Below are 15,591 nucleotides of genomic sequence, written 5' to 3'. Positions count from 1 at the left end.
GTCAGAGTCATTAAGATAAGGGCATCATGGACTCCATATATCTAACTCTTCTGTTCAGCCCCTGTGTCACTTTAGGGATCTATTTACTAGGTATATTTGTCCCCACTAGTATAACATGTCTGAAAACAGGCTTTAACCTGCACTTTAAGACTCTGCATACACTGCACTGTATCTTCTTAGACTGTCCAATGGACAGTGGTATAAATGATTCAATAATGTAAAAGAACTGGAAGTGTCCTGGCTTTTTCCACACAATTGTCACCTCTCTATGGTTTTAACTTGGGTGCATTGTTTATGACCATCCCTGCAGTTATTGAAATGCAATGTTCCATGGGATAAACACTTAGTACTAGTCACCGTCTCTAAAATTTGTCTTTATAGGATTTATTGCAACATGAATTATTGTACAAAACAACCCACATACCATGGTAGAAGCACAACTACACAAATGGAGGTACAACCAACACAAGCAAGTCAATACAAAAGGATAAGGGGAGACATCCATTCATTCATCTATATAAAAAGACTGTTGAGCTTTAGTTCTTCTAAGTTACGTTTTGTTTATCAGTTCAGGTTTCCAGCCATTTATATCTCATACAGCAGGGGAGAAGAAGAATGGAGGATGCTACGAGTAACATTTTAAGAACAAGACAAGGTAGTATCAGACATGGAGACAACCATATTGATCACTGTTGGTTTACCAGCAGATTTGTCAATGGATTTGGTGATAAACTTCATTGGGAAAGTGTCATGTCCAACCACACAGCTATATCTCCTTCCATTCTCCCAGGAACTGCATGGAATGGTAAGTTTGCTCATAATGAAATAGGTGTATCTGTTGGTTTCAAGCTTTGGTTTGCTGCTGACAAAGTTTTCTTTGTAGACTTCCATGCCATCATCTGTCCATCCCACGTAGATATTTATTGGATTAAAGTTGGAGATAATGCATCCCACAGTGCAAGTCTCCTTCTGAGCTATTTCCTCCTCAGATGGTGGTATCATGTTAATCACAGGTTTGGACATCTTTGCAACTGTGTAGAACATATACATATTTATTTAGTCATATTAATACTAATCTATTAATCTTACTCATTTATTACATTTCACTAAATTGACTGTACATGTATATTATATAAAGTAAACTATTTGTGATTATAGAAATGAGCAGTGTTAGGACCTATTCACACGGAGTAAACGCGACACGCAATGTGCCGCGTTTAGAGGACGTTAGCGCCCCGATTTTGATGGAGCATGTTTGCGGTCATGTTAACGCGGCGCTAACGCGACCGCAAACATGCATCGTCAAAATCGCGGTGCAAACGTCCCGTAAACGCGGCGCATTGCATGCCCGTTTACTCTGTGTGAATAGGCCCTTAAAGCCTTGCTGCTCCACTTACATAGCAGATGGTCTACAATCCAGAAATATTATTACCAGGTATATGGTCATCTAGAGAGTACTATATTTATATAAGAGAATCACAAGTAAGACTAGAGACGAGATGGAGATAATGTTTGACGCAGACCTTTCCTTCACCCCTCATATTGAATCACTCGCACGTTCATGTCACCTCCACCTCAAAAACATCTTCAGAATATGTCCTTTCCTTACCAGAGATACACTAAAGACACTTATTGTCTCTCTGATTCATTCTCGCCTTGACTACTGTAATTCCTTACTAATCGGTCTTCCCCTCACTAAACTCTCCCCTCTACAATCTATTCTGAATGCAGCGGCCAGGCTCATCTATCAGGCTAGACGCTACAGCGATGCCTCTGGTCTGTGCCAGTCACTACATTGGTTGCCTATTCATTATAGAATAAAATATAAAGTTATCACTCTCATCCACAAGGCTCTCCATAATGCTGCACCTCCCTACATATCCTCTCTCATCTCTGTCTACTGCCCAGCCCGTGCTCTCCGTTCACTCAATGACCTAACACTTACATCCTCAATTATCAGAACCTCCCATGCTCGTATACAAGACTTCTCCCGAGCTGCACCACTTCTCTGGAATACTCTACCCCGGACAATCAGATTAACTCCCAATTTCTACAGCTTCAAACGCAAACTAAAGACGCATCTTTTCAGACAAGCCTATCACAATTCCTAATCTCAACCCTTCCGTACTACGATTAGAATCCATAAATTTTAACCCTCCTCTGTCCCCGCTCCCACACTACCCCACTTGATATGGTGCCTTTTCAGCCTAACTTATCTGTTCAAGCTCCATCCACATGTTAAAGGTCACCACTAGTGACGGTTCATACAGTATTATTTGTGTAATGACAGTCACCTCTATTACAGAATTGTCTGAATACTGTATAAGCAATGCCGCCCCTGCTACCTCTTGTGTCACCCCCTCATAGATTGTAAGCTCTCTTGAGCAGGGCCCTCAGTCCCATTGTGTGAAATGAAGTTCTTTGTTATGTATCTGTCTGTATCTGAACCCTACAAATTGTACAGTGCTGTGGAATATGTTGGCGCTATATAAATAAAATGTATTATTATTATTATTATTATTATTATTATTATTAAGGCAGCAGCTAGCAGAATCCAGAGCTCTGGTCGGCCATGGAAAGGAGTAAAATACACAGGTCTTTCCTTTTGTAACACATCACTAACTGACAATGGTCATTGCTGAATGGGCTTTTGACTGAATTTCGCTAAGCCCCATGGCTGTATTGACATCCCAGAATATATCAATAATCAACAATCTCTCACCATTTTCCTTCTTCATTCTCTTAATAATTGGTGTTTGGAGGTCTTTGTAACTAAACACACAGGTAAATTCTGTCTGTCTGTTCCAATCGTCTGGAGTAACAGTGAGGACAGAGGTTATACTGCACGTTCCATTGTCGTGCAGTTCTGGATTTTCATTTTGAACATTGAGTGCATCAGAGTGTGTTCCAGGAACATTCCACTTAAATGAATAGTTTTCATTGGGATCTTTAAGGTTGTAGGCCACACATAGGATACGTGCCGTATTAAAGACATAGAGATCTTCAATAGAGGGTGGCACCATAAACACATTAATTCCCAAGCAGTTCAAGCTATCTATTAAAGAAAAGAAAATATACATTATTACAATGGTATAAATTGACATTACTCCCCTAACCGTATAAACAGCTATGTGTTTGCTGTAAACTGACATAATATACTTTTTATATAAAGTTGTATTGAGAAACATAGCTGACTACACTTTTCAATACAGTTGTGTCATCTTGAAATATCCCCAACACAAACATATACCAACATGTAATTCATCTACTGTATGCTTGTTCATTTATTTCTTCAGACTTTGAATGAAATAAAATGAATCTATTTCTCCTATAACTTCTGGAGTTGTAGACAACATATTCTAAAGCCCAGAGCAGCTATCCAAGTGAATATACTTGTGCCCAATTGTTTAGGCAACAGAAGGGCAATATTTCAGTCGTTCATTACCTGAGCATTTCTTAATTGTGCCCTCGGCGGTTTTTTTTGTTATGGGGTCTGTCACATGACATTTCACAGTAGCACCATTGTTCCACTGAAACAGACTAATGGTTATTGTGCTTTTCATAGCAAAAAAGTGGTTCTGGGATTTTCCAAAGTCAACTTCATCTTTTGGGGAAGTCCTTTCCTGACCATTGATATACCATTTTATTGTGGCACCTTGGGAGGTTAGATTATACGCCTGGCAAGTGATTTCTAGTTCGCCATTGCTTTCAGGACAGGTCCCCTGCCAAATCTCGACAGATGGCTTCTCCGGGGGAGCGTCACAACCTGAGGGATAGAAGAAACACATTTATTTCTTGTTTGAGCTACACAATCTAATAAGTGACACATTTACAAATGCACATGCTAAGGCCTTATTCACATAATTTTTTTGTTTTTCACGTGCCAAATGTCCATGAAAAATTGCCATTTTTAATGACCTTCAAAAGAGATTGTCATCCAAGCCATTTCCCCATTGGGGGAGATTTGTATTATACTTTGTACGTCATTTTTCTGGCATTCAAGACATTTAAAAAAGTCAATAATTATTGCACAAACCAAGTTTTTGTACAAAAATTATTTTTTTCAACATTTTCCTGAAAGCCGACGTGATGAAGGGAGTGGCTTGGACATAGCCAATAGCCTGGCACATTTATGATAATTTATGCCAATTTACCGGCAAAAATGATCTCTGAAATCTACAACAGCTACAAGTTTAGCATAGATTTTAGTTCAGTTGCACAGCCTGGCAGAGGGTACACCTAATTCATGGGGCATTGAAAACATCAGTCTTCATAAATCTGTTCCACTGAATAATCTCTAGAATAGTCTCTTTTTTTTTTTTTAAAGATATGTGAATACATCTATACACTGTCAAATTTTTAAAATTGCCTCATACGGCTCTTTTCCCCTCCTGTGTGAATAAGGCCTGAGGCTTCATGTCAGTGCACAGTAGCTTTCCAATGTTCTGCCATGTGCTCCATATTCTGAGCATATTCATTTAGAAGCCATGCTGCTACAGAAGAATACTTAATTATCTACATCATCTGATGGTGCACACTGCATTCTTTTTCTGTTATCCCACCAAATGTATTATGTGAACTGTTACCCACCTTTGGGAACAATTTTCGTAATGCTGATGGACTTAGATATAGCACTACACTGGTAGGTCTTACTGTTAACGTTGCCATTATTGTCAGTGGCTTGACTAACAACAGTATATGGAGGACTGCCAGGTATAATGCTGATGAAGTTATTTACGTCAGACAGTTTGTCTCCATCAGTTGTGCTCCAAGAGATCGATACAATGTTAGGGTAATAGCCTCTTATCAGACATGCCAAAATAGCATTAGTGTTACTTATTTGACCAGTTGGAATCAATGGGAAGACTTCAGGGATAATTGGTTCAACTGCAAGAGAGAAAAACAATTGAAGTCATAAAGTGTGATTAAAATATGTACAAAAGTTATATAAACAAAACAAACTATTATTAATTTAGTTTTACCTATGTAGTTTCAAGATATGTTCTACACTTCTAAATGGATTATTTCCAATTTTCAGTTGGGCTGTTTCACTCCAGTCCACTTCAGTCCAGTCAACCCAATGTTAGGGTGCATTCACACTGAGTAAACGCTAGCTTATTCTGAACGTAAAACACGTTCAGAATAAGCGGCGTCTAAAGCAGCTCCATTCATTTCTATGGGAGCGGGGATACGAGCGCTCCCCATAGAAATGAATGGGTTGCTTCTTTCACTCCGTGCAGTCCCATTGAAGTGAATGGGGAGTGCCGGCGTATACGGCAAGCTCTGCTCATGCCGGAGCGTACACGCCGGCACTTCCCATTCACTTCAATGGGACTGCACGGAGTGAAAGAAGCAACCCATTCATTTCTATGGGGAGCGCTCGTATCCCCGCTCCCATAGAAATGAATGGAGCTGCTTTAGACGCCGCTTATTCTGAACGTGTTTTACGTTCAGAATAAGCTAGCGTTTACTCAGTGTGAATGCACCCTTATGAGTTTTGGATAAAACTGAAATCCAAAGGAAATCCATATACAATCTCCCTGCTGATAGTGTTTTTGTTCAGTTTAGAATCCAGGACCCCAGTGCCGTAAGGTGCCAGTGCTAACCAGTGTATCATTGTACTCATACAGGGGGTTCAAATTTTAAATTGGCATTTGACAAAAAGTGCTGTTGAAAAAATTCAATAGAAAAACATCACAGTTTTTTTCCGCATCACTATTCACAGAAAGTCCACAGAGTTTTCCTCTGCGGATTCTCTGTTCCTATTATACCTATATGTAAAACACCAGCATTTCCACAGGTATAATTGGTATGCTGCGATTTCCAAAATAGCAACATTTTTTGAAATCGCAGCTTTTCTGCAATGAGTGGATGGGATTAGCCAGAATCGCATCCACTTTACAGCTACCTTAACATGCCACCTTTTTTTTTGCCATGGCGTTTTTGTGATGTAGGGCATTGGCATCAATGTTTCTATCAACAGAATTTGACAATGCAAATACCACTAAGGGCCCCTTCACACGGCGTAAGCGCTCAGTCAGCTTTACGCACGCTCCCATTGAAGTGAATGGGAAGTGTTTAGGAGCGCTCGCGTTGATGGTTCAGAATTAGCCGAGCGCTTACGCCGTGTGAAGGGGCCCTAAGGCTGAATTCACACCTGCGCTCGTTGCCCGTTTGGGCAATCCATCTATCATTCTGCTTAAAAAATGCAAGAGAAAAGTCCTGCAAGTAGGATTTTTATCTCTGCATTTTTCTTGCAGAAATCCAGCAGACCCCATTATAGTCTATAGGTCCCTGGGTAACCGCTTTTTTAAGCATATTAGGTTTTTGTTTTTGGGATCTGCTTGGGAAAAGCTGAACGCAGGTGTGAACCTAGTGTAAGGCTGGGTTCACACTAGCGTCGGTGTTTGACAGCTAGTGTCTGCAGCTAGTGTCCGCACAAGATTTTAGCATCAGACACTAGCTGTGTCCGTTTACAATTTCCATTATTTTAAATGGGATATTATGTAATGTCCTTTAGTGTCCGTGGGTGACCTTAAGTGTCCGTTTACCAAGATGTCCGATTTTTCAAGCGGACAGCTAAATCCTACATAGTTGGAAAGAATAGAGACTGACTCATGTAGGCTGACTAATTATAGCTCTGTTATAAACTATCCTTATGCATTTGTTAATGCACTTGTTCTTATGTATTCATATGATGATTATACCTTTTCATTCTGTTTTTTTTTTTTATTTACAAAACAACAATTCATTGAAACAGAAAGTGTCTAAAATACATAGAACATGAGTTGTGAAACACATACACACATTTTTTGTTGAAAATTACCTGAGAATTCTGTTGCATTTTTATCACTTTATCACCCCCATTGTGTGACAATGTTAGTATTTTCTGAGCCGCATTCACTGACAACTACAATTTTTATGCAGGCATAAGTAAAATGTCTTCATATTTGATTCTTTTTTTAACATAAGTGTCTGGGAGCAGCTTATGGTTCACTCCCTACTGCCAACACATTTGCCAAATGAAGTACTGGATAGTCGAGAGGAATATCTGTTAGGACCCATGTAACACATTGAAATCAATGGGTTAAAAAGCCTTCCATTGATTTCAATGTGTAGCGCGCGTAAGACGGAACCCATTGAAGTCAATGGGATTCTGTTTTGAAGCGCTGATTCTGACACGAGTTTACGTGTCAGAATCAACGTCGTGTTACATCGTGTGCACAGGCCCTAACAGATATTCCTCTCGACTATAAAGGAGTATTAAACTATATACAGACCGATAAGGGGGCATTATACTGTGTGTGGGCACTCAAGGACTGGGTGGGAATGGGCAGGGTTAGTAGTATAATTTACCAAAAATCAACGCCGTGTTACATTGTGTGCATGGGCCCTTAGTCAAAAAACAGTTTAACTGGCAGACATCTAAAGTGTATGGCCAGAAAAAAAGCTGTGTAGATTTCAAAGAATGTTGATAGTCTTGAATTTCAGGCGCTGTAATGCTTTCCTGGATGGCATGTTCCTATTTCAAATCTATCTACCTCTTCAGGACACAACTCTCCATTGAATACAACAGTGGTGGAGCAGAGATCTGTCTCTCTGTGTCTGCTCTACCATATACCCTTCTGACTGTGGTTTGGAGCAGGCAGGTGTAGTAATGCAGTGATGTCATTGTGCCTATTGTACCAAACTAGAGACAGGACAATGCAAACGAGAGCTATAGATAACTATATAGGAACAAGGGCTAGGTGAGTATATTTTCTTTCTGTTATATCTTCAGTGTAGGAACCACTGAAGAACAATATATTCTATAGGAGCCAAAACGGGGCATTATACTGTGTGGAGGGGTACCTATATGCCATTGTACTGTGTGAGGACACAAAGGGAGCATTATCCTGTGTGGGAGAGACTAAGGGAGTATTAAACTATGTAAAGCCAATAAGGGGGCATTATACTGTGGGTGGGCACTCAAGGACTGAGTGGGAATGGGCAGGGTTAGCAGTATAATTTACCAAAAAATATTTCCTTCTTTGTGTTCCTAGAATAATTCTTAAAAAGTGGGATCATATGGGGCTCATTTACAAAATCTACTTTGGGCCCAAATATATGTTAAAACAGTTCTCAAATAAAAGATGAATTCTCTTCTATTTACAAAAGGAATTGATTTCATGAGACGAACCCTTCTACATTGTCACATTATTATATTAAATATTATGGCCAAGATATAATAACTAAGATAATGTTTTAAGAGTAGATTGCCACAAACATAATTTTTGGAACTAAATTTGCAGCATTCACATAGAGCTGTTACTGTATAGACATTATAGTATAGTATACTGTAAAGGCATGATAGCCCCACAACAATTTTTGTGTTAAATGCATAGAATCTCCACACATGACACAAGCTTAAAGAGGACCTTTTACCTCCTGGGGCATATGCGGAGTAATACACCGCTAGAAAGCTGACAGTGCACTGAATTCAGCGCACTATCGGTTTTCCCTTTTTGTGCCCCTGGTGAAGAATTATCCATGCCAGTATCGTAGCTCTTCACAGTCAGAAGGGCGTTTCTGACAGTCTGTCGTGAATGCCCTTCTTCACAGCAGCGTCTATTGCGCTGCACTGTGAGGGGGGTCGTTCCTCAGCCATGCCGCTGAACATTGAAGAATGCCTCCCTCCCCTCCTGATAGTATTCGTCCATAGGGGGGGCATTCCTTACCACTCAACGTTATGGCTGGGAGGTAAGGAACGACCCCTCTCATAGTGCAGCACAATAGACTCTACTGTGAGGAAGGGCGTTCCTAACAGACTGTCAGAAACGCCCTTCTGACGGTGAAGAGCTACGGTACCTGCACCAATAGCTCTTCCCCGGGGGCATAGAACGGGAAAGCTGAATTCAGCTCACTGTCGGCTTTCTAGCGGTGTATTACTCAGCATGTGCCCCAGGAGGTAAAAGGTCCTCTTTAAGCAACCTTTACAATGGCATATGCATAGATATTCATTTTTACTACTCCCGAAATTTATATCATTTTTATCAATTACCCTATAGCATCTGTAAACTACCGTATGAACAAAAACATTGTCAGGCTGGAAAAACTTAACAAGGTAGTAGTACAGCCATTTGTGACCCTTACATTCTCAGAAATGATCCTTGCCATCAGTTCTATAGTTTAATCTAGAGTTACTGATCCATTATACTCTTTGCCCACTGCAGTATTTTCCTTGAATGCAGGGAAAGGGGTGCGCGAACCATACTTTCTAGGCATGTTTCTCATGCCGATATAATTTATATGCACTTATTACAATACTTTTAGCATTTCACTATTTCACTGTACAGTAGATCAATGAAGTTATGATCTGATCTGAATAGCATCATGGTCTGAATAATAATCATGCCAGTATCATCAAAATACGTGCATGTCTCTTGGGGATTTGGGGGCCACAATTTCTATAAGGTCTTTTGAAGAGCAGTCTGCATTAAAACAGCTCCCCAGTTCAGATACCATTAGTAGAGATAATCCAGATAGATTAACCAATTACCAAAAATCGTGTGCAAAAATATGTGCTAACCATCTATTGTGGGTGGCTCAATCCCACATGCAGTTTTTTGTGCAGAGTGTTGTGAATGCTAAAATCATTTGTAGAGAATATTCTAATGCTACCTATTTATATTTAGCATATCAATCCCAAATTTATCTACTAGGTATTAACTATTAGGTAGGTACTGTATTTGTGCTACCAGAGGTCCAAATCATACTAAGAATAGATGCCACTAGACCTTAGCACTAAAGCTACAATAAAAGCCATGACAGAAATCTTGTTTGTGCTAGTCATTCATATTCGGTAGGTCAGTTAAAGAACCTTTCTGGATAGACAATCAAATTGAAATCTGTGGGATTATGACACCCAGGTCCCCTGTAGATCACCTGTCCCAAGCGGCTCTCAGTAATGACGCTTAGTGCTAGCCGCACTGCTCACCTTATGTACAAACTGTAGCTGCGAGTGTATGTACTGCAGTGCTGGCCCATTGAAATATATAAACATTTCCAAGAGCCAAGCTTTTTCGGTACAGGTGATCGGTGGGACCCCCATAGATCTAATATTGATATGCCATCAATACTACAAACTAGATGATATTTTTACGTTTGCAAGCCAGTTACTCCATATTAGCTAGCTACTATATAGTTACTACGGTAGCTTAGGTTCAATGGATACTAGGACAAGATAACCCTAAATCTCACTTGCACTGCTTACATTCAGAAGATCAATTACGCAGGATCATTAGCTAGCTATTACATGCCCACTAGCTACATAAATACTAGCATAGGTCCAATGAATTCTAGGATAGGATGGCCCGAATCCTTACCACTTAAGAAAAAGCATTAGGCAGATATCTGACCTGTGCTGTTTATATTCAGTACATTGATTGTCCAGGCTCAATAACTAGCTATAACATGCCAGCAAACTACTATATCATTACTAGCATAGGTCCAATGAATACTAGGACAAGATGGGTTTAATCCTCACCACTAAAGCTAAAACTATGGTCAGATATCTTACCTGTACTGTTTATATTCAATAAATGAATAATCCAGATTTAGTAACTATATTACATGCCAGCAAACACCTATATCATTATTAGCTCACGAGGGCCCTAATCCTCACCACTAAAGTTAAGGCCATAGACAGATATCTGGCCTATGCTAGCTATTCACACTGAGTAAAAGTTTTACCCAAGCTGGCTAGCTATTGCATACCAGCTAGCTACTATATACTTACTAGTATATATCCAACACATACTACTATACAGGGAAATAGTCCAGCCCTAACCTTTAACATTAAAGCTGAAAGCATTGACAGAAATGCTGCCTGTGCTAAGCTATTATTTTCAATAGATATTGTAAATGACTCAAATTCACAAGCTAGCTAATATATACCAGTTAGCTACAATACTGTATATATTCTAGTATAGGTCCATTGGAAACTTGGAAGGGTCAGCTCTGTTCCTGACCACCAAAGCTAAAACCATGGGTAGAGACCTGGCCTGTGCTAACCATTGGCATTCAGTAGATCTTACAGCTAGCTATGGCATACTGACCAGCTACTATGTAATGGCTAGTGAAACTAAATGCTCAGCTTTGTAACATTGATCTGTTCCATTTACTATTACTAGGTCTTATTCGGGTACACATTGGCATTGCCAAGATAAATAGCTTAAAATTGTACTGAAGTGCAGTCTGTTATCCCCAAGATGTGACATATCAACTACAAGTCTCCACACCCAAAGAACCCTACATTTCTGTATGCTATATCTGTATGTTATATTGCAGCATTCACTAGCAATGTTTCCATACAGCTTGTATATAGTTATTTATATATGGTTTCTTATAGTATATAGTAGTTATCAGAATCAATAGTTCTTCACAGAGCAATTGTAAATATGAGAATAATACATCCTGATTCCTCAGTTTTCATCCCGGGGCATATGGAGTTTTCTCTGTCAGGTTGTGTATGAATAATAGTGTACAATACTATTCTAATGGTATGAAAGGAGAGCCATTGCTTTCTCAGGAAAATATCTATGTACAGTTTATATAGCACAATATGGAGCCTGTATAGAAACACATTGAGGTCGTATGGCTCCATTGGAGGGAGCTGTATAACCTCTATGTACTGAAAAATCTACATAACTATTTCCAACCACAACATATAGATTTTATATATGTATCCCTTAGTACTACTCCTAGACTATTACAGGTAACTACTATAACACTGTTCTATATGGAAGCAGATTGTAACTACTCAACTAACAGAATTTCATTGTGTTTCAATGGCCTATTATATAGGTCCTGCTTCATATAGAGTCATAACAGAGCACTTGTAGAAGTGTATGGGGTCTTTACTGTACATCCATATGTCTGATTTTATAAGTAGCCCCATTAGATGTGGTATATACAGAACTATTAGCCCCTAGTCATATAACAAACTGTGATTTCGGTATCGGTTTCTTTCCCATCAGAGAATACCTCCTGATTTCTAGATATTATACATTAGATGTATAAACTATTAGTAGTTTATTGTGGAGCTATGTATAGAACTAATTCTTATTTTGCCACTTACCTGTTAAAATTCTAAAGATCTATGTTATTTAGTGGTTGATAACCTGGATATTGAATATTTTAACTCTCTATGCCAGACTGTTCCTTTAGAAAAACCTTTATAGAGACATCTGTAAAACTGGGTCAGACCAATATGATTTTCCCCTTTCTCAGGATTCATAAGCAATATTATAAACATACTAAATATGCAGATGTACTTACCTGAAAGTAAAATGTCACTTTCCTAAAACATGACCAATAGCAAAGTTCCTTGACCAGTTAAAATACATGAAGAGCAAAATCTGCAAAGGAAATATATTTCTTATACTATCATTGTGTGGCTGTATATCTAATATTTCGGGCAAGTCTCACCTCTGGTTTGTAGAAGTTTCCACAAGCCCGGTTCCAGACACGTTGTGATAATGCTTTTCAATTCATATGCAGTTCACATGCTACAGTATGTTGTGTGCTGTCTGCTGTTAAGAACATCTTTTGGAGATCTGAGGTGGAATTATGCCTACAGGTTGGCATAGGTCTAAGTCTATTTTTGGGAATGCTGGTGGGAGGGGGGATGTTGTATAGCATCTGTAAGTTGTTCTTGTTACTATATGGGCCTGTGGTTTATGTGGTGCTCCACATGTGTAGTCTGGGTATCTGTACAAGTTGAGGTATAACTGCTCCAGACATGTTCCTACCAAAATAAAACATGCCCACTTCCTTATTTCTATCTGATCATCAATATCAGAACTTATTTGTGGCAAAATGCTGTCATTTCACAACTATTCTACTGAACACCTGCATTTCCAAGATGAAACATGTTCCTTTGGCAATACAGCATATACCTGGCTAGAGTATTGGATAGACAATCACTGCCACCTTGTTTTTATATCTTTCATATTACAGATGGAAAGTCACCATGGGATTTGTTGGGCTAACAATATTTCACCCTTCTTTGGTCATATACTAGTGTAAGCCGATGGCTGGTCAGGTAATGGAGGGGGTGTACATCTCACCCAGACTACTCAGGTCGGTGAGATGAGAAAACTCCAGGAATGTTTGTTCTCAGCAGACAACTTTCGCCTGCTGAGCATTTTGGTAAATGCTCAGTACTGGGCTGGATTTTTAGGAATAGCAGGTAGGTTGGTAGTGGGACCTGTCATTCCACCCCCACTTTGGGGATGTTCCAGCAGCAACTCAGCTGCAGAGAGTCTCCTCGTCAAGGAGGCCTATGAAGCTAGCTCCAGCAGCAACACTTTGGCAGAGCTTGGCTGGAGAGCTGACAGAGAGGTCATATTTTTGGAGCTGTGTCCTGAATGATTCTACTTGCTTTTTGGATTGCTGTTATTCTAGGTGAGGTAACCTATTCTATGTTTAGTTAGAGCCTAGATGGGCAGGTATTTATTTTTGTATTGTTTCCTTTTGTTGCTGCACTATATTTTCGAGTGAAAATAAACTCTACCTTTGTTTTGGACTAAAAGAAACTGGACTTGTGTGTCTATGCCACCCCACCTAGCAACACCAGACCTTGACACTAGAAAATATAAAAATGAATCCTTATATGTGTACCTATATAATACTAAATGTACCTCTACACTGTTTCTGAATTTTATTTTTCCACCTAATCACTGAGTTGACATCTATTCTATCTAGTTCCCATGCATGCTTATTTTAATGGGGAAGGGGTTATAAGCTGCTGACATACACCTCTCTCAGTTTCCCTCCATCATGGACAAAGATTTCAGTATTTGTAAATCTAATTTGCCATCAGGAGAGAGTTTGGTGAACCCCATAAACATTAGTCAGCCTGTTCTCCTAAAAGCTGTCGGTTTGGCCAACTCTAATCTGTATGGGAAGCTTTACAATTACCAATTTTCACTGGAAATTTTGAGATCTAATGAATCTAAAGAGATGGAATATAGAAGTTCTCCCATCTCCATAGAATGTCCCTCACTCCTTCCTAAAGCCATCCAAACTACGGTAAACAATGACTTTGGAATAAATGCACAAAACACTTTATTTTGGGTGTCAAAATGGCCACAGCTTTAGTAAACTCACAGAAGTAAAATAATGACAGAAGGAGTCAGGTGAAGTGCTAGACCACTGGGATTCACGAATACTGTGAGATCCCCAGTTGTCTGACATACAGCACCTGGCCAGACAGCAATAAATAAATAAAGGGGGCGGCACGCTCCGGCTTGCAATTCTAGCAGAGCCAGTACACTTTAAGGGCACCAACGACCCTGTGCTTAACCACTGTGCCCGCCCCTGGATGGCGTTACTATTATGCCTGTTCACCACCATGAGGTTTACTCCTCTATTAGTTAAAATAAGTCCACAATAACTTGCCTGCAACTTCCAGCTGACTCCTCAACCGCCACCGAAGAGGACATTTGACACCTCATAACCTCCTCCCTACCTACAGTAACACACTAGGTACTATATAATCCTAAGTCTGAATATACACACATATATACTCCCAAGGCTGAATATACAAACATATATACTCCCAAGATTGGATATAGACACATGTACTCTTAAAGCTGATCCAGTCTGTATAAATCTATCAACTACTGCACAAAGAAGAAACTGCAGGAGTTATTGGTTCCCCCATCCCAAAGTCATGTCCCCCTTTGCTGATGGCTCCGGGGGTGTCTGAAAAGCCATCAATTTCTTAATCACATATAAATACATGACAAAAATCCTTCTCCATTTGAGGGACAACACGGTGGCTCAGTGGTTAGCCTTGCAGTTTTGGAGTCCTGGGTTCAAATCCTGCCAGGAACCACATCTGCAAGGAGTTTGTGTGTTCTCCCTGTGCATGGATTTCCTCCCATTCTACAAAGACATACTGATAGGATGAAAAAAAAAAGTACATTGTGATCCCTATATGGGGCTCACAATCTACATAAAAAAAAATCAAAAAAAATCCTTCTCCATTCTTTGCTCAGTTTGGCTGTGTGTTTACCTCTACAACAGGGGTCGTGAACCTTTTTGGCTGAGAGAGCCATGAACGCCACATATTTTAAAATGTAATTCTGTGAGAGCCATAATAGCAAAAATGTAATTAGTATGAAGTGGGAGCGTTACCTGTATTCAGGCACTCTCTGACTGATGTGGCTGCTAATTCCTGCCAGTGATGCTAGGCTGGGATGAGGAAAATACCAGCTGACAATGCGGAAACTTCCTGTACCTGCTGGTGAGCTCGCCTCTGGTCTGTGCTTAAAGAGGACCTTTCACTTCCTGGGGCACATGCAGTTTTATACATGCTAGAAAACGAACAGTGCGTTGAATTCAGTGCACTATCGGCTTTCACTTTCTGTGCCCTCGGGGAAGAACCGGTATAGTAGCTTTTCACTGTCAGAAGGGCGTTTCTGACAGTCAGTCAGGAACGTCCTTCCTCACAGCAGGGTCTATAGCGCTGTACTGTGAAAGGGGTCGTTGCTTACTGCTCAGCGATGACACTGAGTGATGAGGAATGCCCCTCAGTACTCATCT

The 15,591-nt window shown here is 39.9% G+C and overlaps 1 protein-coding gene across 1 annotated transcript in view; it reads right to left on the bottom strand.

Moving 5' to 3' along the window:
- Positions 1-417: 417 nt before the first annotated feature.
- Positions 418-15,591, bottom strand: part of LOC142189604 (uncharacterized) — a 44,906-nt gene continuing 29,732 nt past the window's right edge. Inside the window, exons 10-13 of the mRNA XM_075262212.1 lie at positions 4,591-4,887; positions 3,446-3,766; positions 2,723-3,055; positions 418-1,031 (exon numbers count right to left, since the gene is read on the bottom strand). Coding sequence (XP_075118313.1) covers positions 640-1,031; positions 2,723-3,055; positions 3,446-3,766; positions 4,591-4,887 — 1,343 coding nt within the window. The 3' untranslated portion in view covers positions 418-639. The remainder of the gene's footprint in view (positions 1,032-2,722; positions 3,056-3,445; positions 3,767-4,590; positions 4,888-15,591) is intronic.

The sequence above is a fragment of the Leptodactylus fuscus genome, chromosome 1 (assembly GCF_031893055.1).
Source record: "Leptodactylus fuscus isolate aLepFus1 chromosome 1, aLepFus1.hap2, whole genome shotgun sequence".
NCBI classification, from domain to species: Eukaryota; Metazoa; Chordata; class Amphibia; order Anura; family Leptodactylidae; genus Leptodactylus; species Leptodactylus fuscus.
Note: the sequence above shows the minus strand (reverse complement) of the source record. Positions and strands in the feature narration are given on the sequence as shown.